The sequence below is a fragment of the Camellia sinensis genome, chromosome 8, assembly GCF_055761805.1.
Source record: "Camellia sinensis isolate YWXY chromosome 8, ASM5576180v1, whole genome shotgun sequence".
NCBI classification, from domain to species: Eukaryota; Viridiplantae; Streptophyta; class Magnoliopsida; order Ericales; family Theaceae; genus Camellia; species Camellia sinensis.
The window spans coordinates 128533031-128558355 of NC_138968.1; the positions used below are offsets into that span (position 1 = coordinate 128533031).

The 25325-nt window shown below is 37.1% G+C and overlaps 1 protein-coding gene across 1 annotated transcript; it reads right to left on the reverse strand.

The window, feature by feature from the left end:
- Positions 1 to 763: 763 nt before the first annotated feature.
- On the reverse strand, positions 764 to 8782 carry LOC114260403 (uncharacterized). The gene is made up of 10 exons (XM_028200495.2): positions 8438 to 8782; positions 7557 to 7795; positions 6681 to 6775; positions 4952 to 5766; positions 4256 to 4861; positions 3537 to 3703; positions 3289 to 3365; positions 2586 to 2721; positions 1423 to 1572; positions 764 to 1316 (listed from the first exon to the last, which is right to left on the reverse strand). The coding sequence occupies exons 1-10, from the start codon at positions 8661 to 8663 to the stop codon at positions 903 to 905; spliced, it is 2925 nt and encodes a 974-aa protein (XP_028056296.2). The 5' UTR covers positions 8664 to 8782; the 3' UTR covers positions 764 to 902.
- Positions 8783 to 25325: the final 16543 nt, after the last annotated feature.

Here is a 25325-nt window from a genome sequence, read left to right on the forward strand (position 1 = left end):
AGAAAATTCGTGTGGCTTTGTGTGGCTCTATCCAGAGAAAACTGTGTTAGAGAAAATTTGTGTAAATTTATCCAGAGAAAATTGTGTAGAAAAAATTTGTATTTTTAATCAAATCAGAAAAAATTAAACAAAAGACAAAAAATGAATTTTCTCTGGTTGTTCAATTTACTCTGGATTGAAATTTTCTCTAGTTTTTCAATTTTCTTTAGATTGAACTTTTCTCCGTTTGTTCAATTTTCTCTGGATTGAGATGTTCAATCCATGTTTATGCGCTAGTGTTTGATTATTTTTCTGCAATCCCTCTCTCCTCATACCCACCAAATTTTTCTGGTTTAAACCAGAGAAATTCTCTGGTATGGATTGAATTTCTTTGGTTTGGAAATCTATAGTTTGTTTGTGTATATTTCTTGGTTTCAATGCTTACCAACCATGATGTGCAATGGTTTGGTTTTGAGTAAATTTTAAGCTCATCATGAGATTACAGATGTTTGGGATTTGAAGGATTCTGACTTGTTTGCAATATATGTTAAAAGAGTTTGAATCCAGTGAAATTTCAATCTTCTCTACCCTGTTTGAAATTTTCTCTGTGATGTGTTCAGAGAAATTCTCTAAATCGAATTTTCTTTGGATCGATGTTAAGGGACTTTAAACATTATGAAAATATTAAGTGTCCTTTATGCTATAAAATCTTAATATTAGGGACCTTAAAAAAAAAATCCCCTACTTTATTTGGATAGAGATATGCAAAATAAAAGAGATACGAAGAACAAATTTAAATTATACTTTATTCATATCTTTCAAACCGATGTCAGAAGATTGTTTATTCCCATTCCCAACCACGAAAAAATTGTTACATGAAATATACCAATAATGAATATGAGATGAAATAGAAACTAATTAATTCACACTACGTAAATTTCCCCTTTTTCATTCACCTTACAATTTACAACTATGTTTTCAATAAATTTGGACAGTGACCCTTGTAAATGTTCTTGATATTCTTGATTCACAATCAGCTCAGTTTGGTTCGAATCCCAACCACCATTTACTATCTTAAACCTGTCAAGCGGTGTTGTTGGCTTCGATTTTCTCTTTTGCCCATTGTTTGTGTTTTTATCTGCACTATTCTTTCTAGATGGACTAAGGTTCATACCATGAATTGAACGCGTCAGTTGTGAAAGATTGTCATCTAGCATTTGGTACCACAGTTCATCTGTGTCGTAACCATCCAACCTTTGTTTTGGATAAACAGCTCTTGATTGTCTGCGATGAGAAGCTGTATAAGTTGGCATGTCTCCTTCCAATATTTTCAACACCTGCATTATAAGCACCAATAGCTGAAAATAAAACCCAAATGTGAAGGAAAAAAAAAAAAAACAAAACAAACAAACACTATTGGCAAAGATTATGTGAATAAAGAACCTCTGATATCCTGGGTCTTCGCTTGGGGTGAGGTGATATGCATAATATGGCAGCTTGGAACATGCACTCTGCTTCCTTCTCGACGTAATTATTCTCCAGTCGGGCATCAATTATCTCATTGTATATCTTCTTCTCTAGTAATGAAGAGCCCTGCCACAATTGATAGCAATATTTTATTTTTCCTGCTTTTATAATTTTTTACTTCAATTATTTTAACAGTATTTAATTCAAACTCAATGGTCATGTTATTTAAATCGAGAAGGTGTGCCTATTACCATTCAATAGATTAGAATTTCACAACAAAAGATGTTTAGATTAAAACAAAAGTTGTCCATACTGTTTTTTGGTTGATAATACTTGATAATCACACTAATAGGAGTTTAGTGTTTGCCTCATAAGCTGCTGGCATTTGTCATTAGGTGAGTAAGTTCTTGTTGACAGCCTCGCCCCAGTTTTGTTTGTGGGTGTTCTCTATGTTTAATAAAGTTTGAATTACTAAAAAAATTTGTCCATACTTGATACCCTGAATAAAATTAATGAATTATTTCGATCATTGCAATAAAAACTTTGATCTTCTAACCCGCTTTCTTATAAAAAATTGAGGATCAAATACAGGTGCGACAATAGTCATATTTGTTCTAAAGGGGGTATGAACACATCTATAGATTCAGAACCACCCTAGTCATTTGGTACTTCATATCAGATCAGTTTTCTCTATCTCCATTCTCTGTGATTTTTTTCTCCGTTTACATACATCACACAGTTTTTATATTTAATATACTTCTAATCTCAAACGTGTCTCTCGATCTCCCATGATTTACTGAGAAATCAAATTCTAATGAATTTCTCATAACATGACCTACTAGATCTCCCCCATGTTTTTCTTGTTTATTCCTTTCCAACTTTTCAATAGCATTACTTTTTTGTGGTATTATTATCATTTTTGGGGTGTCATTGATGAAAAACAGGAGATTTGAGTAAGTATATCCAAGTTTGGTAGAGAGAAGTCATCTTAGTAGCAGGTTTCTTCGGACATTTTCTAAAAGCCCTAAAAAAATGCTCTCCATGTATAAATAGCAGCAGCCTGTCCATATACATTGTATATAGTTGCAAATATAAGATAAACAAATATCTATGTTTATAAAAATTGAAAAGATACTTGCCTGTTCCTGTAAATGCTTACGAGAAAATTTGGTTGCTTCAATGCCAGTTAAGAGCTCCAACAAAACTACTCCAAATGCGTATACGTCAGCCTTCTCTGTTATCATACCCATCTCTGTATACTCGGGAGCCAGGTACCTACAAAACTATGATTGTCAAATATCAATCAATTCAATATATACTTTAATAACAGGGAATAATTATAGTTACTCAGACACAAACACGCTCTGGACAAGTGTAGGACTGGGGACATTATTCCCCCCCCCCCCCCCCCCCCCCCCCACACACACACACACATCATAATAGCATACCTAAGGTTGATGAATTTGATGAGAAAGCATTTAACATAGAATAAATATATAAAATTATATATTTTGCACATGTTCTTGCATGTTGTGTTCTGTACTTTTTTAAAAATTTATGTGTCAGAGTTGTGTCAAGTGTTCGTGCTTCTTAGACGAGTGCCAATTATATAGTCAACAAAAACAAATAATTTGTAACAATTAAAAACTTCACAAACAGAAATTAACAGGAGGAAGCTGCAACCAAATTTCAACCAAATAAGCGCGAGCGCACACACACACAGAGAAAATCAGTTAAAATCTTAGATATAATATATTTTCTAAAAGTCTTTTATAGTTTCTAAATTCCAGGTTTATGATTGAACAAGAATGATCTCCCATCATGAGATGAATATGTTAATACCCGAATGCGCCAATGACACGTGTCTCCTCAGCTGATTGTCCATCTACTTGCCACCTAGCTAGGCCAAAATCTCCCACCTACAATTGGTTCAGCAATTGATGATCAAAGCCACGATTTTGCAAAAGCACCAACAATTGTGGTTTCATACATAATCTGTACAGATTCTAACTTTTCAAAAAATTCGTATAATTGGTAGTAACAAAAATAATCACAAAAGGTTGTCATAGAAAGAGGCATTATTAACTGACCATGGGTTCAAAGTCATGGGTTAGGAGGACGTTGTTAGGTCTGAAGTCTCTGTGCACAATACAACCGACTCTACAATCTTCATGAAGATATCTCAAACCTCTTGCAGCACCCACTGCAACCTTCATCCTATTGTGCCATGCCATCACCTCATTCGTCTCCTTTCCTCCTGCAAAATTAACCAATTCACCACTTTTTCTTTTATTTTTTCAATGAATTAAAATATATATATATATATATATATATATAAAGTAGTACTAATCTCTCACTAGGATTGCAAATGAACCAAATCAACCCAAGCTTTGCAAGGCTCGAGCCTATCTCATTTGTTTATCGAGCTCATTTGTTTATTGAGCTCGGAAATCCAACTTGAGTTCAATTCAGCTTGTTAATACTAATTAAACTCAAGCTCAGCTCGAAACTTGATAATGAATTTTTTTGGTTATTATTTACATTATTTAAATAAATATAAATAATATATATATGTTCTATTATTTATACACATTTTTTCATTATTTAATAATATATTAGCCTATTATTTAAATAAACAATAAAGGTGGTTGAGCTTATTTGAGCTTGAACTTCAGCTTGAGTTCAACTTGTTTATTAAACAAGCCTAAAAGTCTGATTTAAGTTTATTTATTTACTTTACAAACCAAGCCAAGCCCTCAGCAAGCTGAGCTCATGAACAGTTTGATTCATTTGCAACCATATCTCTCACCATATAGGTGCTTGTCCAAGGAACCATTGCAAGCAAACTCGTAGACAAGGAGCCACTCTGTTTGAATGCAGTAGCCCACCAACATCACTAAATTCTTGTGTTGCGCGCAGCTCAATACTTCAACCTCAGAGCAAAATTCAGATGCTCCTTGAGCGCTTAACATTTTATGCTGCTTCACAGCGACAACTAGACCATCGGGTAGGACCCCTCTGTATACAGGGCCATAACCACCCTCAGCCAAGAAGTTGTTGGCCGAGAATCCATTAGTGGCTCTTTCCATTTCTTCATAACTAAACCTTCGTGGGGCCTTCCCAAAAATGGGGGCGTTGTGCTTGCAAATGGAACAAAGTGGTGGAGGGGTCGGTGGCTGTTTGATGGAAAGAGAAATGGCCCTTCTAACGCTTGAAACTCGGTCAATCTTTGGAGGAAATGGAACTGCATCATTTGCTTTACTACTCGTGGATTCTCTTCTTTTACTCGGTTGGCCCAAATGATTTGGATACTTCAACTTTTGAGACGAGTTTGGAGAATCGGATGATCTTGGAGGCGGAAATGATGCAGAAGAAGACTCCATTTCTTTGACTCTATTATTACTTCTATGCACATCTGTTTCATTTCAATCAATCATCAGTTAGTGTTTTCATTTTTTTTTTTTTTTCAGTGCAATGAACAAAAGGCATAGAAGCAATTCCTTACCACTTCTAGTCTTCAAAACACTGCTGTAGCTTCTGTTTTTCTTGTCAATGGCACTGTCTTCAATGTCAAAGTCCGAGACCTTACTCAATGGTTGTGATTTGCTGCTATATAAGGGAATAGAAGAACTATATGCTGCTTCATCGGTTTGTTCTGCTTTGTGGTCCGAAAAGTGGGAATTTAAATGGGGCTTGGGTGGTTTGAATTTGGTGACAGGGCTGGACTTTTTAAATTGATCTTTGTGTATGCTTGATGGGTTGGGAGGGGATTCGATGTCGAACTTTGAGACCTTACTCAATGGTTGTGATTTGCTGCTATACAAAGGGATAGAATAACTATATGCTGCTTCATCAATTTGTTCTGCTTGGTAGCCGCAAAAGTGGGAATTTAAATGGGGAGAGGTTTTGGGTGGTTCGAATTTGGTGACGCGGCTGGACTTTTTAAAATGATCTTTGTGAATGCTCGACTTTGGATGGGATTCGATGTCAAATTTTGAGACCCTACTCAAGGGTTGTGATTTGCTGCTATACAAGGGAATAGAAGATCTATATGCTGCTTGATCAGTTTGTTTTGCATCGTGGTCCGAAAAGTGGGAATTTAAATGGGGAGAGGTATTGGGTGGTTCGAATTTAGTGACGGGGCTGGACTTTTCAAACTGATCTTTGTGTATGCTCGATGATAAGAAGAGTGGAATTTGAGTGCTTTGAGTATGAGCAATGTTATTAGCTGACCTGAGAATATTTGGAATCGCATGATCTACGAGTATGACATTGCAAGTCAATTGTTTCACGCAACAATCTGCTTCCTTCTTCAAGCGTCTGTAGTTTGCAGAAAATTAATTGGTCATACATAGGACCCTAATCAGTTGAATAGTACAACAAATACATGAAATTCACCTTTCTTTCTTATCTTTTTTCTCTTTTTTATGTCATGATGATCACTTCGATGAATTTTTTTAATTTTTTGGAGTGTGTGTGTTTGTCCACATTTATAGATTAGTAAAATTTGGGAGCACCAAAAAAAGAAAAGAAAAGAAAAAAGTTACATATATGTTCTTATTTATTGGTTAGAGGAGGAGGAGAAAAAAAAAAAAACGGAAATGAACAAAAGGAACAAAATTATTCAGCCTGAGATGTCATGATGTTGTAAGTTTGCAGTATCTCAGTAGTTTGACTGCTTGTTTTCTGCCCTCCACCAAGAAAATAAAGAGAAATATATAAGTATCAAGTATATCTATATATCTATTCCATTATATAAAGCACAACTCAGAACAGTTTGAACTCTTTGTCATATTAAATGCCCCAGTAAATAACGGTTAACAATTTTCAAATTCAACCCATCTTTCTCATTCATCAAATCATAAAAAATGCGGATGTAAAACTGCAAACACATTGCATTCGCACTGACCACTAGTATATATGTGTATTTATGTATGTGGTTAATAGTTGTTGGAGGAAGCATAGCATACAATTGGTCAATTGCTGGAAATTACTGATGCATGAACTTAAGCAATTCTTGGCATCGGGCATGGCGTTTGGTTCATGAAATATCACAAATTTCATATCCTGATATTTAAGATTGTGTTTTTTTGTAAGTTAAAATTTGGAATTTTATGATTAGGATTAGTTTCAGTTGGATCGTCTATGTAGAGTTCATAGTGAATTAATCACAAACTTCCAAGTAAAGAGCAGAGCAGGTGCAGTATAAAATGTATTAATTGTAATGTATGTACCGATCAAGGATGACCCACATTGCTCCAAGCTCTTGAGCCACCATTGCAATAGATCCCATCTGTGCATCAGCTACAACTTTGACTTCAGCACGAACCTGTGACCATGGAATTGGGATTCATCATTAGAACTGCAACGCAAGAGTCCTTGATGATCGTGAGAAGTACTAGCAAAAGGTTTAAGGGTAGGCCCCAGTAATTCTAACTGGATTATCGTGTCAATTTAGTCTGATTCATGACTGTTGGAGGTAATTTTGCACAACCATGTTGTTCAACCGAGCAGGACTTGTGGTCAAGTGTTCGAACAAGGTGTCCAGTCAACCATGTAGGTCGGACCGCAAAGTCCAAGCAAGGGGTGGACCAAGTCAAGGATGAATACACAATGCGTGGGTTTATACTTATTGCAGCCAGAAAAATCACTAGACAGGGGACACAATCCCTCTTAGGGCGGCACAGCGTGGGCAAGTGGTGGCACAAAACTTTCAATAGTCAGTTTAGGAAGTATAAGAAGATTTCTTAGCCTTCAGTTCAAAGTATGTAATCATTAAGGACAAAATTTAGGGACAAAATGATACATTCAAAAGGAATGTCGACCATTTCAAATTGGCTTTCAATCAAACACCTCAAGGGAGCTTCTACTTACACACAGAATGACCCACACTTTGAGGAGAGTGAATGCTTTTATTATCCCTTAGCTCCAATTAAATTGCTAAAGAGAGGCACTATCAATTGGACTAAATTTGCAGAAAGTGAAAAATTCAACAATAAAACTACAGCAATTAGAACTATAATAACCAAATTAACACAAGGAAACAAGAAGCAAACTACATGTAATTGGGGTGCAATTTGCCTTTGATGAATGTAACCATAAGTAAGTACCTGGTGCAGCATTGGGTTGGGCAGAGAAAGTAGTTGCTGCTGCATCATCTGTACACACACCTTGTTTATTCTCTTGGTGTGATTGTGGGTGTTGGGCACATCATCATCATCATCATCATTGTTATCACCAGTAGCAACAACAACAACAGAGTCAGATCCTGCTAAATTATTACAATCTTCATCAGATGAACCACCCTGCTCATGATTCCTTGTTTTCTTCTCCTTCTTGTTGAGCAGACCTAGAAATTGAATCCATGATCAACAATTATTATTATCCAGGACAAATTACACCGCTTGGCCTACATTTCACCTCAATTTACTCAACAATTTGGTACAATTAATAATACCAATGATCTATTTGGTCCCTCATGAGATGATCAACGATGATTTCCAATGTATTTTTCACTATTTTTTTAAACAACCAAAAATTGGTAATATATATTAAATATTTTAATAGAATGGCCATTTTATTTCCTTCAATATTAGTGAATCAAACACTTAAAAAATTAGCGGTGATAATTAGGCCTCGTTTGACATATGTCTTTTTTAGCCTAAAGGTTGAATAATTATTAAAACAATTTAAAAGTCTATAAATTATATTAAAAAATTAAAAATTTGTTTTTCTCTCTACTTTTGCACATCGTTTCATAAAAAATTAAAAAATTATTCCAAATCTATTAATTTTCTTACCTCGTATTTTAATCAAAAAAATAAAAAAGTCATTAAAATAACCTATTTCCAAACGAGAAATTAAATCAAAATTAAAATAAAATAAAATAATTTAAGATTAAAATCAAGCTAGTTAAAATTATAATAATTAAAATAACATAAAAAGTCCACAAGTAGATTTATTCAAAGAAAAAATTAAGAAAGGTAGTTACCAGAGAGGAATTGGTAGAGAGTAGAGTGGTAATTATTGGTTTGATGATTGGAAGATGGTGGTAGTGGATTTGAAAGTGGAAGAATCGCGAGGAGTAGGATTAAGAAATCAATGGAGGGGGATTTGATGACATTTCGAAACGCCCATTCAAGAGCATAATCTGTCATCTCTTTACTTGCATCAACTGCCACTACTATTATCACCTCCTCCTCACTACCGCCTCTCATGAATTATTTTCCTTCCAATGTATGTGTATGTAATGTAATGTAATGGATCTCTAAAACTGGAAGGTTTTTATGTCATTAAAAAGAGTCTGCAGGCTAGCAACTTCTAAATGTACACTCATAATTTTTTATTTAAAATAATAAACCCACTTTAAAGTGTTGAGTTTGTTATGGTTTTTCTTTTTGGGCCTGGCTTTTTAGTCCAGTCCATCATCGGACTGGATCGTACTGTTGAGTTTGTGAAGGCATATTACGGGTTTCGTTTTAAAAATCTGAACCGTTCAATGTGTAGAACTCGTTGAGTACTATATGCCTGTGAAAAATCACGTTGATCGGATATCGATAGCTATGTGATCAAACCAGTTTTTTATCAACCGTTAATTTATTCACCGTTCATTTTTTTTTATACAAAACTAATTTCATCACATAGCTATCGATATCCGATCAACGTGATTTTTCATAGGTATATAGTAATCGACGAGTTCTACACATTGCACGATTCAGATTTTCAAAACGGGACCCGTAGTGAACCCCCACAATCCCAACAACACGATCCAATCCAATGACGGACTGAACCAAAGCCAAACCCTTTCTTTTTCATTATGACACCTATACAAACTCCAAATAATTTATCAAAATTTCTACTACACTTCTCGTATAGGTGTGAGACTCCCTCCCTAACATAACTCATAAATTATATTAAAATCATATATTTTATATAAAAGTGTGCATTCAAAAATATAAGATATTTTTTTATCCGTCTTGCATCTTAATCATTATAAATAATTATTAATTTCTCAATATTACGTAGTTAAGATAAATGGAATATTTATATTACATCATTCAATAGTAATGTAACTCTATTTTAATTTCAATTTAACAAAAAAAAAAAAAAAAACCAATATAACCATTAACGTCGTTGTTCCCCAACAATTAAATGATATAATAGAAATACTTTTTTTTTTTAAAGTTCACACACTAAATAATTCAATTTTTTTATTTTATTTTAAGAGTCTTGCTAAAATATTTGTTTATCTTAATTCAAAATATTTATAGAATATAATACACTTTTCAATAATTTAAATGTATTTTTATTAAAATTAATATTTTTTTAATATTTTACATATTTTTAAGAGACCTTTTACATACTCTTTAATATTAAACAATGCTCATAGAACACGTGTTATCATTTGCGTTATTTTATACGAGTCCGGATTCTTGGTCACCCTTCTCGGCGGTCTTTTCCTGCAGCCCCCCAAATGACGTCGTTTTGGGGGCAAATTTTCCCAAAAAAAAAAAACACAGAGGAAGAGGGAGGAAGGAGAGGAAGAGGGAGGAAGGAGGAGCGAGGAGGAGGAGGATGAAGGGAAGTACCGGACTGGAGGGGGCCATAATCACAGGGGGAGGAGGAGGAGGAGGCGGAGGCGGGGCCAAAGGCGGAGGCGACGGTGGTCGCAGCTGCTGCAACGAGCTGGAGCTGCTGCGACGGCGGGCGGCAAGGGACGAGCTGCGACGGCTGGCGGTGAGGGATGAGCTGCGACGGCGAGCTCGCAGCCTCCTTCCTCCTCCCTCTTCCTCTGCGTTTTTTTTTTTTTTTGAAAATTTGCCCCCAAAACGACGTCGTTTTGGGGGCTGCAGGAAAGAGCTGCCGAGAAAGGCGGCCGAGGATCCGAATTCATTTTATACACCTTCAAAATTTTAAATACACTCAATATTTCAAATCTTAACTCCACCATGCAGCAACCGTCACTCCTGACGTGATTGAGAAAGCATAACCTGTTTATAATTTATTTTAACTTGAAAGTCCATGTATGATTGTTGAATATAATGTTTACTTAAAATTTATTAAACAAAAAGTAACTTAAATAAATTTTAAAAATTTAACGATTCAAAAATTAAGGCTCCGTTTGGTAAGCCTCTCAAATTATAATTTCACTCATTAATTTGAGTGTAGTGTTTGTTTTGAACTTTTAAATCATAATTCTACACCCATTTCTGAAAACTCAATTCAAAATATAATCATTACTTTTCAAAACTCATAACAAAATACATAATTCAAAACTCATTTCAAAACTCAATTCAAATCAATATTTTAATTTTGTTAAGATTTTAAATATTTTAATATTTAAATATGTTACGATTTTTTTAATTTTTTGAATATTTTTAAATATTTTAATTTTTAAATATTACGATTTTAATTTTTTATTTTTTAAAATATTTTATAAAAATAAATTCAAACTCTATTTTATAAAAATATTTTAATTTTTTTGTTATGTATTTGGTTACGATTTGAGTGTAGAGTTATGAAAATAGTATGAAGTTTCGATTTATGTGTTTGGTTATGAATTTTAAAAATAATTTCTTAATTGAGTTTTGTTTTATATTTTTGGCTACGATTTGAGTGTAGAGTTGTTTTTAAATTTAAAATATTAAAATTTAAAATTATTTAAATTTTTTTAATATTTAAATTATTTAAATTTTTACGATTTAATTTTTTTGAATATTTTTTTTAATTTTTTACTTATTAAAATTTTTAGATTATTTAAATTATTTAAATATTTATGATTTAAATTTTTTGAATATTTATTTTGAAAAAAAATTATTTCCTTTGTAGTATTTTCAATTAAAAATTTGATTAATGTTATTTTCTGTTAATAATAAATTTTTTTAATTAAATTTTAAAAAGAGTTTGGTTATGAGTGTTGATCAGAATTTTCAATAATGTGAAAGTAGTGTGTTTTGTTATGAGTTATAATAATTTGAATTAAGTTTTAAAAACTCTTTCCAAAACTCATAACCAAACAAATTTTTAAAATCAAACTTTCAAAACTCAATTCCACACTCAATTCAAAACTCAATTCAACACTCAATTCAAAAATCATAACCAAACAAATTTTTTACACTCAAATCGTAATTTCAAAACAAACAAACTCAAAATACAACTTATATTCTCAAATCATAATTAAAAAGTCTTATCAATCGTAACCTAATATTTTTAGTTATCAATTTTTAATTTACAACACAAATGTTCACTCCTAGCAAGCCACCGGACTGCCAAAGCAAAATACCAAAAAAACCAAAAAAGTGAAACGAGACAAATATTACAAGTTTAATCCAAGGGACAGAGGAGATGGTGGTTAGAGTTGTGGAGGGGTGCAGGCCGGTTTGTGGAGGAGAGAGAGAGAGAGAGAGAGAGAGAGGGGGGGGGGGGGGGGGCAGCAATGCGAGTGTGCCACTCGGCAGACAGAATGTGGGTTTGGTGAAAAGAAAGAAGAATGTGGAGAGACTTTTCTTCGTGTGTTTGCTTTTGTAGTTTGGCAGTCTGGCTGTCATTGATCCAATTCCCATTAAAAAAAAAAAAAAAAATCTCTTAACTATTAATTAAATTAGATTAATATGCTTTTGACCTTTTCTCTGTCAGGCTACATGATCCACCATTATAAATTTATGTATTCTTGCCGGTGGATTATCATTTATATTTCAGCCTATGATTCTATTTGTCCTTTGAAACTGTCCAAAGTTTTCTTTTTGCAATTATAGGGCCAACCAGTCATTCACTTTAATTAATCCCATTCAATTCTATGGATGTCCCCCCATTATGCTTCAGAAAAATATAAAATAAAATAATTTTTTCCTTGGGGTTCTCCTTAGAATTTGAGATTAATGGTTTCTATATATTTTTTTTAGTCCCTCTAATTTTGCATATATTATTTTTTATTCAAAATTAGAAGTGTAAGGATTGAATTATTCAAATTGAAATTATGAGGATTAAAGTAATACTTCGCTTAAATTATAAGGACTAATAGTATAATTTACCTTTATATGTTATGTGTTTGCAAAATAATAGTTGGATTAAGAGGCTGTGCACCCTAAATAGTAAGGTTTCTCAAATTATCATACATTGTACTTGTAGGGTGTGTTCCAGGTGAACAATGTTTAAGAGAGTGATTAGAGAGGTAAAATTATGTTAATGGTCTAACAAAGTTGGAATGGCTAGAGAAATGAGTCAACAAAATTTGGAAATGTGGAGAATGAGTAGTTGAGTGAGGGTGGAGCAAGTGGTTCAGGTTGAAGGTGCACAAATAGGCAGCATCTCTCCAAATCCCCTAAAAAATCCTCTTGTTAGACCTTGGGAAATGGATCCTAGTTATAGACTTTTCCTTGGCACCAAAAGATACTAAGTGGCCAAATAAAGTAACAACATGTGTCCCGAAGAATCACATGGAATATTTTGCGTTGGACTACCAGGTTGAAGGTGCCATGTGTCCCTCTGCTTGTATTATGTACTATCTGTTTGGCACAGATACTTTAACAAGTGCACTTGCGACGAGAGTGTTTGCCATTGCAACTTGCCTCCTCAACTTGAACCTCAACAATTGTACTTGCAGCGGTAATGTTTGCTGCTGCACTTGCCTTCTCAGTTCAGTTTAGCCAAGACATGCATTCTCAGGACTTCACAGCCTGCTATTAGCTATGTTCGTGTTCACCTCAACGACGCCTTCACCATTAGCCACCTAACCATAAATTCCCTAACTTCTCAAGGCGAAGGCCACAACCAGGCCTGCTGTCAGTTATGTTGTGCCTTAGTACCAAGCCCAAGAGGGCTTTCTTGGTCCTGCCTATGTAACCAAGACAGGTCTATGGCTTGGATAAATGGAAAGGGAGTCCCTTATGCTTGGGATGTCCTGCTTCCATCTTAGCGGGGTCGTCGTGGTATACTGGTGTCTTCGGGCCTGCTATCAACTCTAACTAGTAAGCTTTGGGGCCTGCTATTAGCGCCAAGCTATTGAGCTTCGGAGCCTGCTATCAACACCGAGCTAATGATGACTTTGGAGGGCTTACTATCAGCCTTAGGCTAGTAATGCCTTAGGGCTTGCTATAAGCGCTAAGCATTAGCCTCTTACTTGTGGAGGAGAAGCTTCTCTCAAAGGCTATTATCACCTTGTGGGCGCATTCCCTCTACAAGTTAGTCACGGCGATTGTAGTTGTTTCAACGGCTGTTTTTCGTGGCAGGTTCAAATGGCAGTGCCAACAATACTAGAGATGGCGGTGCAGACAAAGTACCTCTGCAACTTGGCCTCTGCAAGTATTACGTCTACAACTTAGTTGCTCCAATTTTCTTTTTCCCTCAGCAACTTCAAATGGTGGCGCCGATAATTTTAGGAATGGCGGTATTGAGACAAAATGCCTTAGCAACTTGACCGTTGCAAGCGCTACCTCCACAACTTGACTTAGACATTTTTCTTCATGGAGCCTTTGGCGGGTCGGACCTACTCCAGCCCACTGTTGACCCACTTCCCTTAGGCTTTAGCCCATACTCCTTTAATCATTCAGGGTCGCCTAATAGGGGCGACCTCTACACTTAAATCCATACTTAATTTTGACCTTAATTTATGACCCTCTACAGTACTAAACCTTACAGTTTAATGGCTAAATTCAACCATTCATACTCAAAATATTAAAAGAGAAGAAAACCTCGCCTAGATTCCTACAATTCCCATGTAACTAAATAAAAAAATAGCTCATTAACTCCCTTTCAACAAATTACTAAATTGAATACCATATTCATTTTGAACACGAACATAATGAAGATTTTACAATGTTGTTACAAGAACCTAAAATTTGTTGAACACATAACACTCCTATCTTTGGATCCTGCAATGCTGTTGAACCTTGAACTCGAACCAACACTTTCAAGTGCGTCATTGGATGTCACAATGTGTTACTGTAATGCCATGAAATTGAACAAACACTTCATCTTATGACTCTACTGCATTGCATTGTTGTTGCACCTTAAATTTGTACGAACACTTCATTTAATATTGTGATTCCACATTCTTGTTGCTTTGTTTCTTTTTCGTCAAAAACAACACTTCCTTGTTAGGATCCCACATTCATATTAGACATTCAATTTTGAAAACTTTCGCTTTTGCTTGCCTTGAGATTTAATATCGTTGTTTGGCTTGAACTTGAATTAACACTTCCATGTCCATCCTTAAGATATTTTACCTTACTCATTTTACATTTCCATTGGACTAGAAATTCTGGCCATAACCTTTAGTGTGAGAATTCAATGTGGCTGTTATGACTTAAACTTAACTTGAACCAACACTTCCATCATGAGATTCCACTTTAGTTTTGTTGGATCTTGAACTTGAAGCCCACTTTACGGTTTTTTTAGTTTGTCTTTGGCATTTTTATGTATTGACTTTTTGTTGATAATTGCACTATCTCCATATTGATTGTAGTTTGAACTTCTTATACTATCTCCATCTTCATGATGACTTGTACTAGTATCGCTATCTTGTTCATTTGAACTACTGTTTCCATCCTATTGACCATGATTGTGATGATTTTCAGGTTCACTTGAATTGTTTACCTCAGAAAGTTGGTTAGGAACAAGAAGAGGAGAAGGAACAAACTGTTACGACCCAAACCCGCCCCTATAGGTTTAGCGTCGTAACCGGCCAGTAATCCTCGGATTACCAAAGGCCTCTTAGCAGATTAGCAAGTATTAAGGGGCTGCGGAAGCAATTAGACAAAATAAACAAAGTCCAATGAACTGTGATGACGTACATGGGACAGAGTAAGTCAAATTTATTTATGATCATAAGCATGCTAGTCAAGGTACACCAATATTCACAATATTATTTACAGACTGTAGTTCCCAGGTCCTGACTTTACAAACAGACGGAGACTAGCATAATTACAAGAACAACCATGGCAATTGACATCAACTGGAACCTCCTCGGGAGGCGCAACGGTTGGCTGACAAAACTGGGGTGCAGGTCATCAACCCCGGGCCTGGTCTCGTACTTGCTCACCTACATACATAATATAAGGAGTGAGCTAAAGCCCAGTGAATAATAACAGCGTAAAAGGGGTTTAATGAATGATGACCATATTGAATGCAGAAATCAGAAAATCAATCTCTTATCAGATCGGAAACGCAGGCATATTCATATTCATATTTGTATCAGAAAAGAACTACAGTCATATCCATATTCAAATCATGTGTGGTACACTTCCCTTAGCATAACATATCATGTTGGTCAAGCATAGTAAGTCCCATAATGGAACCTCCGGTACCAGGCAACATATCTATGCCACGGTATTGTTTTCCCCGGGCGAGGGCTTGTGCCACGGTATTCTTTCACCCGGGCAAGGGCCTGTGCCATGGTATTCTTTCCCCCGGGCGAGGGCGTCATGACCATGTGCCTCAGTATTGTGTCCCCTAGGCGACGGCCTCGGCTAGGGATACCGCATTTACATTCCAAGGAAAATTAGACTATCATTCATTCATCCAAACATAACATTTCAGAACTTATCATCTCATGTCATTGGAAAATAATTACAGTTAAACATAACTTTATAGAGTTATTACTCACAACAATTGGTCGCCTCACTCGATGGTCAAATGGCTCTTCACTTGTCCTGAGGTGCGTGACCTACACGAACATGCATACAATTACCCGCTTGAAACACAGGCTCGAGTTAGACGTAATGCACTTCGCTATTCTTAGTGTGTGTTTAACTATTAACCTCATTATGGAGTCTTAAACATGGCCTAGGAATGCCTAGGATGGAATAAGGATGCAAAAATGCCTTAGAAAACATTTTTCATAATTTTCAGAAAACAGGGGTCCCGCTCGAGCGTGGGATTCCCCGCTCGAGCTGACATGTAACCAAAAGTCCCCACTCGAGCATAAACTTTCCCGCTCGAGTGGTCTGCAAAACATGACAAAAGTACTGGATGGGTGAAAATCACGCTCGACGGGCGCTCGACCTACGCTCGAGCGTATGACTCAGGTCCCCGCTCGAGTGTGAATTACCCCGCTCGAGCGGACTGAAAAATAGTGCAAAGTACTGGATGGTCGAATTCCACACTCGAGCGCCACTTTCCTTGCTCGAGCGTGAGTCCAAATTCTGAAAATTCCAAATTGGACCTTCAAGCCCAAAACCAAGTTTTAATGCATCAAATTCGATCCTCTTGGGCTAAGTTTTTGGAAAACACTTGTAAACTCATAGTATAACATGTTTCAAAGCTTAATTTGAGAAATCAAAGCCCAAGGATAGTTCAATTAAACACAATTTCAAACCAAAGTTCAAGAACACACTTCAAATGTGACATGCATGAGTTTTAACCAAATCAAAGCGTTAATTACTTGCTCAAATGAGCCAATCCTTTCAAAACAAGATGAAATCATGGACTATACTCAAGATATGAACATGCATGTAGCAATTCTCATGAAACAACCTCAAAACTTCAATTTAAGAACATGCATGCAAGATTTAAGCTTCAATTCAACACTTTTAAGCAAATTCTTGACTTAGATCACTAATTAATCATGGGCCATGCAAGAACTAACTTGAATACATAAATGAGAGGATGAATCTTCTACCTTAAGTCTTGAATGCAAGGTAGGGGAGCTCAATTAAGCAAATTACTCTTCAATTCTTATAATTTCAAGCCAAAAATCTTGTTGAATCAAGCTAACTCCTACCTCTCCTTCTCTAGTCAGTTGGCCTTAGCAAAATAGCTGAAGGAATGATATGAGATGTATATAAATCACACTCCAAACAATGGTTCTAAAGTGGCCCACTAATGGCAAAGTGACAATTAAGACCAACTCTTGTAATTTAGCTTTATTTAATCTAATTTAATAGTACCAAATCACATTTCAGATAAATACACCATAAAATCACATAAATTCTAACTAGTACATAACACTAATCAATTTCGAAATCAGGCGCCGCTAAGGCTTTCAATTCGCAGTTTAAGGTCGTATCCTGAACATATCATTTCACACCGAACAGATAGAAACACATAAATAATGCAATACATATGCAATTTAATCTCAGATTCCTTCTAAATTATTGTTAGGCATAATTAATCATGTTTTAGCATTAATCTGAGGTCGGGGTTATTACAGTTTTCCCCCCTTAAAAGAGTTTGGTCCCCAAACTCGAATTACCTTCGTTCTGAATCAACATTGGGTCCAATGGGAACAAATCTGGATATCTTTTTATCACGTCTTCCTCAGTTTCCCAAGTTGCAGAGGTTTCTCCGTGGTTTTGCCAGTCAACTTTTACCAACGATATTTCTTTATTCCTCAACTTCTTGATTTTGCGGTTCACAATCTGAATAGGCCTCTCCTTGTAGGTGTAATCATCTTTCAAAAGCACTTGTGTCGGTTCAATGATGTGGAGTGGATCTCTCAAATATTCTTGAAGCATCGATACATGAAAGAGATTGTGCATATGTTCCATTACAGGAGGTAAGGCTATCCGATATGATACCGGATTGATCTTGTCAAGAACTTCATAAGGTCCAACATACCTCGGCGCCAACTTGCCCTTAACATCAAACCGAGTTTGACCCTTCATCGGGGTCACCTTTATGAACACATGGTCCCCAGCTTCATATTCCCTCTCTCTTCTTCGAACGTCGGCATAGCTCTTTTGCCGACTCTGTGCAGTTTTCAGACGCTGCTGTATTAGTTTCACTTTCTCAGTGGTTTCTTGCACAAGTTCTGGTCCCAACAAGGGTCTATCACCTATTTCAGCCCAACAAATCGGAGAACGGCACTTTCTTCCATACAAAGCTTCGTAGGGAGCCATTCCAATGCTTGAATGGTAACTGTTGTTGTACACAAATTCAGCTAATGGCAAGTAGGTCTCCCAATTCCCTTGGAGGTCTAACACACACATTCTGAGCATATCCTCCAGAGTTTGATTTGTTCGTTCAGTTTGGCCATCTGTCTGTGGGTGATAGGCACTGCTCAGTCTCAATTTAGTCCCCAAAGCCTGTTGCAAACTCTGCCAAAATCTTGACACAAACTTTGAGTTCCTGTCAGACACAATAGATACTGGCACTCCATGCAATCTCACAATTTCAGTCATATAGATATTGGCCAATTTATCAGCATTATAGATAGTTTTGACAGGCAGAAAATGGGCAGACTTAGTTAAACGGTCAACTATAACCCAGATAGAATCCATACCTCGAGAAGAACGAGGCAATCCCACAATGAAATCCATGGTAATGTGCTCCCATTTCCATTCTGGTATTGGGAGTGGTTGTAGCAAACCAGCGGGTCGTTGGTGTTCAGCTTTTACCTGTTGGCACTGTAGACATCTAGCCGCAAAGTCAGCAATACTCCTTTTCATTCCAGGCCACCAAAAATTCTGTTTCAAATTATGATACATCTTCGTGTTCCCTGGATACATAGCAAATTTATTACTGTGGGCTTTGGTCATAACACGTTTCCTCAAGTCACCACAATCAGGTACACAAAGACGGTTCTGGAATTTCAACACATTATTTTCAAATACAAACCCTGGCCTCGGCTTGGAATCAAGTTCTTCCATGATCTTTTTCATGTACTCGTCTTCAAGTTGCCTTTCTCAGATTTCTTTAATGATCACAGACTATGCAGAGATAGCGGCTAGTATTCTGCCATGTTCCCGTATCACAATCTCGATTTCATTCCTTTCCAAATCACACAGCAGTTCTCTTTAGCTAGTAAGTAGGCATGATAAACTTCCCATTGATTTTCGGCTCAAAGCATCTGCCACAGTATTAGCTTTTCCTGGGTGATACAAAATTTGTAAGTCATAGTCCTTGATCAGTTCTAACCACCGCCTCTGTCTCATGTTCAATTCTTTTTGGGTAAAGAAGTATTTCAGACTTTTATGGTCGGTATACACTTCACAAGTTACCCTATACAAGTAATGATGCCAGATTTCCAAAGCGAACACTACAGTTGCTAGTTCAAGGTCGTGTGTCGGGTAATTCTTTTCATAAAGACGAAGTTGTTGAGAAGCATAGGTGATGACTTTCCCTTTTTGCATCAGTACACAGCCTAACCCTTTATATGAAGCATCACTGTAAATCTGAAACCCATCGGTACCATTAGGTAAGGTTAGGATTGGTGCAGTTACCAACCTGGTCGTTAGTTCTTGGAAGGCTGATTCACGCTGATCATTCCAGTCAAACTGTACATTCTTCTGTGTCAATTGTGTTAATGGCATTGCAAGCTTTGAGAAATCTTTCACAAATCTCGTATAATACCTAGCCAACCCCAGAAAACTTCTAACTTCTGTCACATTCGTCAGTCTAGGTCAATCCACAATAGCCTCAATCTTCTAAGGGTCTACAGAAACACCATCCTCATTAATTACATGGCCCAAGAATGCTACACTGTCAAGCCAGAATTCGCATTTGGATAATTTAGAATACAACCTCTTTTCTCTCAAAATCTGCAAGGCAGTTCTCAAATGGTTTTCGTGTTCTTTCCTGTCTTTAGAGTAAATCAGAATGTCATCAATAAACACAATAATGAATTCATCAAGATATTGTTTGAAAACCCTATTCATTAGGTCCATAAAGGCTGCGGGTGCATTTGTTATCCCAAAAGGCATTACTAAAAACTTATAATGACCGTATCTAGTTCTGAATACAGTTTTCTCTACATCTTCTGCCTTAACTTTTAACTGATGATATCCGGATCGAAGGTCAATTTTTGAGAACACTTTGGCTCCTTGGAGTTGGTCAAATAAATCATCTATTCGGGGTAATGGATATTTGTTCTTAATGGTCACCCTATTCAATTCCCGGTAGTCAATGCACAGTCTCAAGGATCCGTCTTTCTTTTTAACAAATAGTACTGGAGTACCCCAAGGTGAGGTACTTGGACGAATAAATTTCTTGTTCAGGAGTTCCTGAAGTTGGGCTTTCAGTTCTTTCAGTTCAAAAGTCGACATCCTATATGGAGTCTTGGAGATGGGTTGTGTTCTAGGTGTTATATCAATGGTGAACTCTATTTCCCTATCAATCAAGTCCCCGGGCAGATCATCGGGAAACACATCAGGAAAATCACAGGCCACGGGAATAGCTTCTCCCTTAGTGTCATCAGGCAGTGCAGTCAGTATACAACACAAGTATCCCCTATATCCTTTCCTAAGCAATTTTTTGGCTTTCAGGGCTGAAATCAGATATGGGGGAGAAACTACCCCGCCCCCAATAAAGGTAAATTCGAGTATACCCGGTGGCTTAAACACAACAGACTTACTTGCACAATCAATAGTAGCACAATATTTAGTCAACCAGTCCATTCCCAAAATACAATCAAAGTGAGTAATGTTCAAGGGTATTAAATCGACATACAACGTCATCTCTCTAATTACAAGATCACATGCTGGATAAGCACAAGCACACATCATGGAACCCCCAGCTGGGATAGATACAGATAGTAAGCAATTCATGGATTCTAACGGTCTAGTTAATTTCTGAGAAAAAGCATGCGATACGAATGAATGTATGGAGCCAGAATCAATCAGTACATACGCATTCTGAGCACAGATAAAAATAGTACCTGACACTACCGATTCAGTATTTTGCACGTCTCCGGGCGCTAAAGAGAATACTCTTCCTTGCCTCAATGCTTCATTCCCATTGTTGCCCTTGGCATTGCTTCTGAAGTTTGATTTGGTTACTGAAGTAGACCCTGTTGAACTGGCTGCGGGGTGACTGGTATTCCCTGATCCCATTGGACAATCTTTCATCATATGGCCCATTTTGCCACATCGGTAACAGGCGCCTGACGCGCGCTGGCATACTCCTCTATGCCTTCTGCCACAGTCTGCACAAGTCGGTATAGACCCACTACTTTGGCTGGAATTGCTGGAGGATCCCGTGTTTTGTCTCTTTGAAAACGATCGGCCCCGTCTAAAATTGAACCCGGTCCCTTCCATTCGGTTGGTGGGTTTACAGTCTGTTTCTTTGCTGCTATAGTAGCTTCTGCCATTAATGCCCTGTCAAGTACCTCCACGTAAGTAGGCACCTTCAGGACACCCACTCGATCAAATACCTCCAAATCCAGGCATCCCTCAAACTTTCGTGCCTTCTTGTAATCCGTGTCTACTATGTGTGGGGAAAAACGAGCCAGTTCGGTAAACTTAGCTTCATATTCAGCTACGGCCATTCTGCCCTGTTTAAGTTCTTGAAATTCTGAAACTTTCCGGTCTTGGAAGCATTGAGGAAAGTACTTGTAGTAGAAAACTGAGTTGAATTGAGTACATGTCATATTCTCATTACCATTCCGAACTAGTAACCACCATCTTCGAGCTTCGTTTTTTAGAGTGTAGGTGGCCAATAAAACCTTCTGTACTTCAGAGCAGGGAAACACTTCAAACAATTTTTCCATCTCTAGCAGCCAAGTTTCTACCTTCAGTGGTTCAATGTCGCCTAAGAAGGTTGGCGGTTTCATCTTCATGAATTTTTGAGTCATGTTAATCATGTCGTTGTTGCCCATTTCAACTTGAGCCGGTGGGGGTGGAGGTGGCGAAGGTTGTCGCCTCTTTGTTGCATTAGTACTTCAGTTAAAGTGGCAAGCATTTGTTCCATTCTGTTCATTCGGGCATCTGAGGAGCCCGCTGTGTCATCACCTCTTGCATTGTCCATTTGCTATAGGTAAACACAGATTTATAAACATGGGCAAATAGTCTTCATTATTTTATTCAAGTTCACATGGATATACTTATACACTTTCACTTTCAGACAATGCATAAAGACATGCAAATGAAATGTCCCTACTTCTCACTAGAACATCCTGAGCTCATATGGACTTGTGTCTGCGGTATAACTCGTGCTTTGATACCACTCTGTCACGACCCAAACCCGCCCATATAGGTTTAGCGTCTTAATCGGCCAGTAATCCTCGGATTACCAAAGGCCTCTTAGCAGATTAGCAAGTATTAAGGGGCTGCGGAAGCAATTAGACAAAATAAACAAAGTCCAATGAGCTGTGATGACGTACATGGGACAAAGTAAGTCAAATTTATTTATGATCATAAGCATGCTAGTCAAGGTACACCAATATTTACAATATTATTTACAGACTGTAGTTCCCAGGTCCTGACTTTACAAACAGACGGAGACTAGCATAACTACAAGAATAGCCATGGCAATTGACATCAACTGAAACCTCCTCGGGAGGCGCAACGGTTGGCTGACAAAACTGGGGTGCAGGTCATCAACCCCGGGCCTGGTCTCGTACTTGCTCACCTACATACATAATATAAGGAGTGAGCTAAAGCCCAGTGAATAATAACAGCGTAAAAGGGGTTTAATGAATGATGACCATATTGAATGCAGAAATCAGAAAATCAATCTCTTATCAGATCGGAAACGCAGGCATATTCATATTCATATTTGTATCAGAAAAGAACTACAGTCATATCCATATTCAAATCATGTGTGGTACACTTCCCTTAGCATAACATATCATGTTGGTCAAGCATAGTAAGTCCCATAATGGAACCTCCGGTACCAGGTAACATATCTATGCCACGGTATTATTTTTCCCGGGCGAGGGCCTGTGCCATAGTATTCTTTCACCCGGGCAAGGTCCTGTGCCACGGTATTCTTTCCCCCAGGCGAGGGCCTCATGACCATGTGCCTTAGTATTGTGTCCCCTGGGCGAGGGCCTCGGCTAGGGATACCGCATTTACATTCCAAGGAAAATTGGACTATCATTCATTCATCCAAACATAGCATTTCAGAACTTATCATCTCATGTCATTGGAAAATAATTAAAGTTAAACATAACTTTATAGAGTTATTACTTATAACAATTGGTCGCCTCACTTGATGGTCAAATGGCTCTTCACTTGTCCTGAGGTGCGTGACCTACACGAACACACATACAATTACCCGCTTGAAACACAGGCTCGAGTTAGACGTAATGCACTTCGTTATTCTTAGTGTGTGTTTAACTATTAACCTCATTATGGAGTCTTAAACATGACCTAGGAATGCCTAGGATGGAATGAGGATGCAAAAATGCCTTAGAAAACATTTTTCATAATTTTCAGAAAACAGGGGTTCCGCTCGAGCGTGGGATTCCCCGCTCGAACTGACATGTAACCAAAAGTCCCCACTCGAGCGTAAACTTTCCTGCATGAGCGGTCTGTAAAACATGACAAAAGTACTGGATGAGTGAAAATCACGCTCGACGGGCGCTCGACCCACGCTCGAGCGTGTGACTCAGGTCCCCGCTCGAGCGTGAATTACCCCGCTCGAGCGGACTGGAAAACAGTGCAAAGTACTGAATGGTTGAATTCCACACTCGAGCGCCACTTTCCCCGCTCGAGCGTGAGTCCAAATTCTGGAAATTCCAAATTGGACCTTCAAGCTCAAAACCAAGTTTTAATGCATCAAATTCGATCCTCTTGGGCTAATTTTCTAGAAAACACTTGTAAACTCATAGTATAACATGTTTGAAAGCTCAATTTGAGAAATCAAAGCCCAAGGGTAGTTCAATTAAACACAATTTCAAACCAAAGTTCAAGAACACACTTCAAATGTGACATGCATAAGTTTTAACCAAATCAAAGCGTTAATTACTTGCTCAAATGAGCCAATCCTTTCAAAACAAGATGAAATCATGGACTATACTCAAGATATGAACATGCATGTAGCAATTCTCATGAAACAACCTCAAAACTTCAATGTAAGAACATGCATGCAAGATTTAAGCTTCAATTCAACACTTTTAAGCAAATTCTTGACTTAGATCACTAATTAATCATGGGCCATGCAAGAACTAACTTGAATACATAAATGAGAGGATGAATCTTCTACCTTAAGTCTTGAATGCAAGGTAGGGGAGCTCAATTAAGCAAATTACTCTTCAATTCTTATAATTTCAAGCCAAAAATCTTGTTGAATCAAGCTAACTCCTACCTCTCCCTCTCTAGTCGGTTGCCCTTAGCAAAATAACTGAAGGAATGATATGAGATGTATATAAATCACACTTCAAACAATGGTTCTAAAGTGGCCCACTAATGGCAAAGTGGCAATTAAGTCCAACTCTTGTAATTTAGCTTAATTTAATTTAATTTAATCGTACCAAATCACATTTCAGATAAATACACCATAAAATCACATAAATTCTAACTAGTACATAACACTAATCAATTTTGAAATCGGGCGCCGATAAGGCTTTCAATTCGCAGTTTAAGGTCGTATCCTGAACAGATCATTTCACACCGAACAGATAGAAACACATAAATAATGCAATACATATGCAATTTAATCTCAAATTCCTTCTAAATTACTGTTAGGCATAATTAATCATGTTTTAGCATTAATCTGAGGTCGGGGTTATTACACAAACTCAATCACTTCTTGAGCAAGCGTAAGATAACTTAGAGCAACAACAACATTACTAATTAAGGGACGAACTGAAGGTTTCTCTTGAAGACACATCACAACCACTCCAACTATTTGATTTAAACTTTTTACAGGAAATTTGTTTTGAAGAAGTGGATCTGCCATCTTGGAAAACCTTCTTGGATCCTTAAAAAATTGTTGTGCCTATTTAAACAAAACATAAAACCATAACCATTCATGATTGAGTCCAGGCCATGTCATGCTATTAAATCACCTTTAAAAATGGCATATTGTATTTTTGTATTAAAACAAAGGTGAAGAAATGGAATAAAAAAAGTAGGACAAATTAATATTTACCCAAGAAACTAAATTTTGCTCATGTGTTGGTCGTGTAGTATCAATGGCTCTTCGTCCGGTAATAAGCTCAAGTAAAATAACTCCAAAACTGTGTACGTCTGACTTCAATGTGAGCTCACATGTTCTTTCAT

Coding starts and splice junctions, on each gene's coding strand:
- LOC114260403 (XM_028200495.2), bottom strand. CDS start 8,663: ATGAGAGGCGGTAGTGAGGAGGAGGTGATAATAGTAGTGGCAGTTGAT. Junction 3,366..3,536: donor CCCATGACTTTGAACCCATG/GTCAGTTAATAA, acceptor AACCAATTGTAG/GTGGGAGATTTTGGCCTAGC. Junction 2,722..3,288: donor CGTGTCATTGGCGCATTCGG/GTATTAACATAT, acceptor ATAGTTTTGTAG/GTACCTGGCTCCCGAGTATA.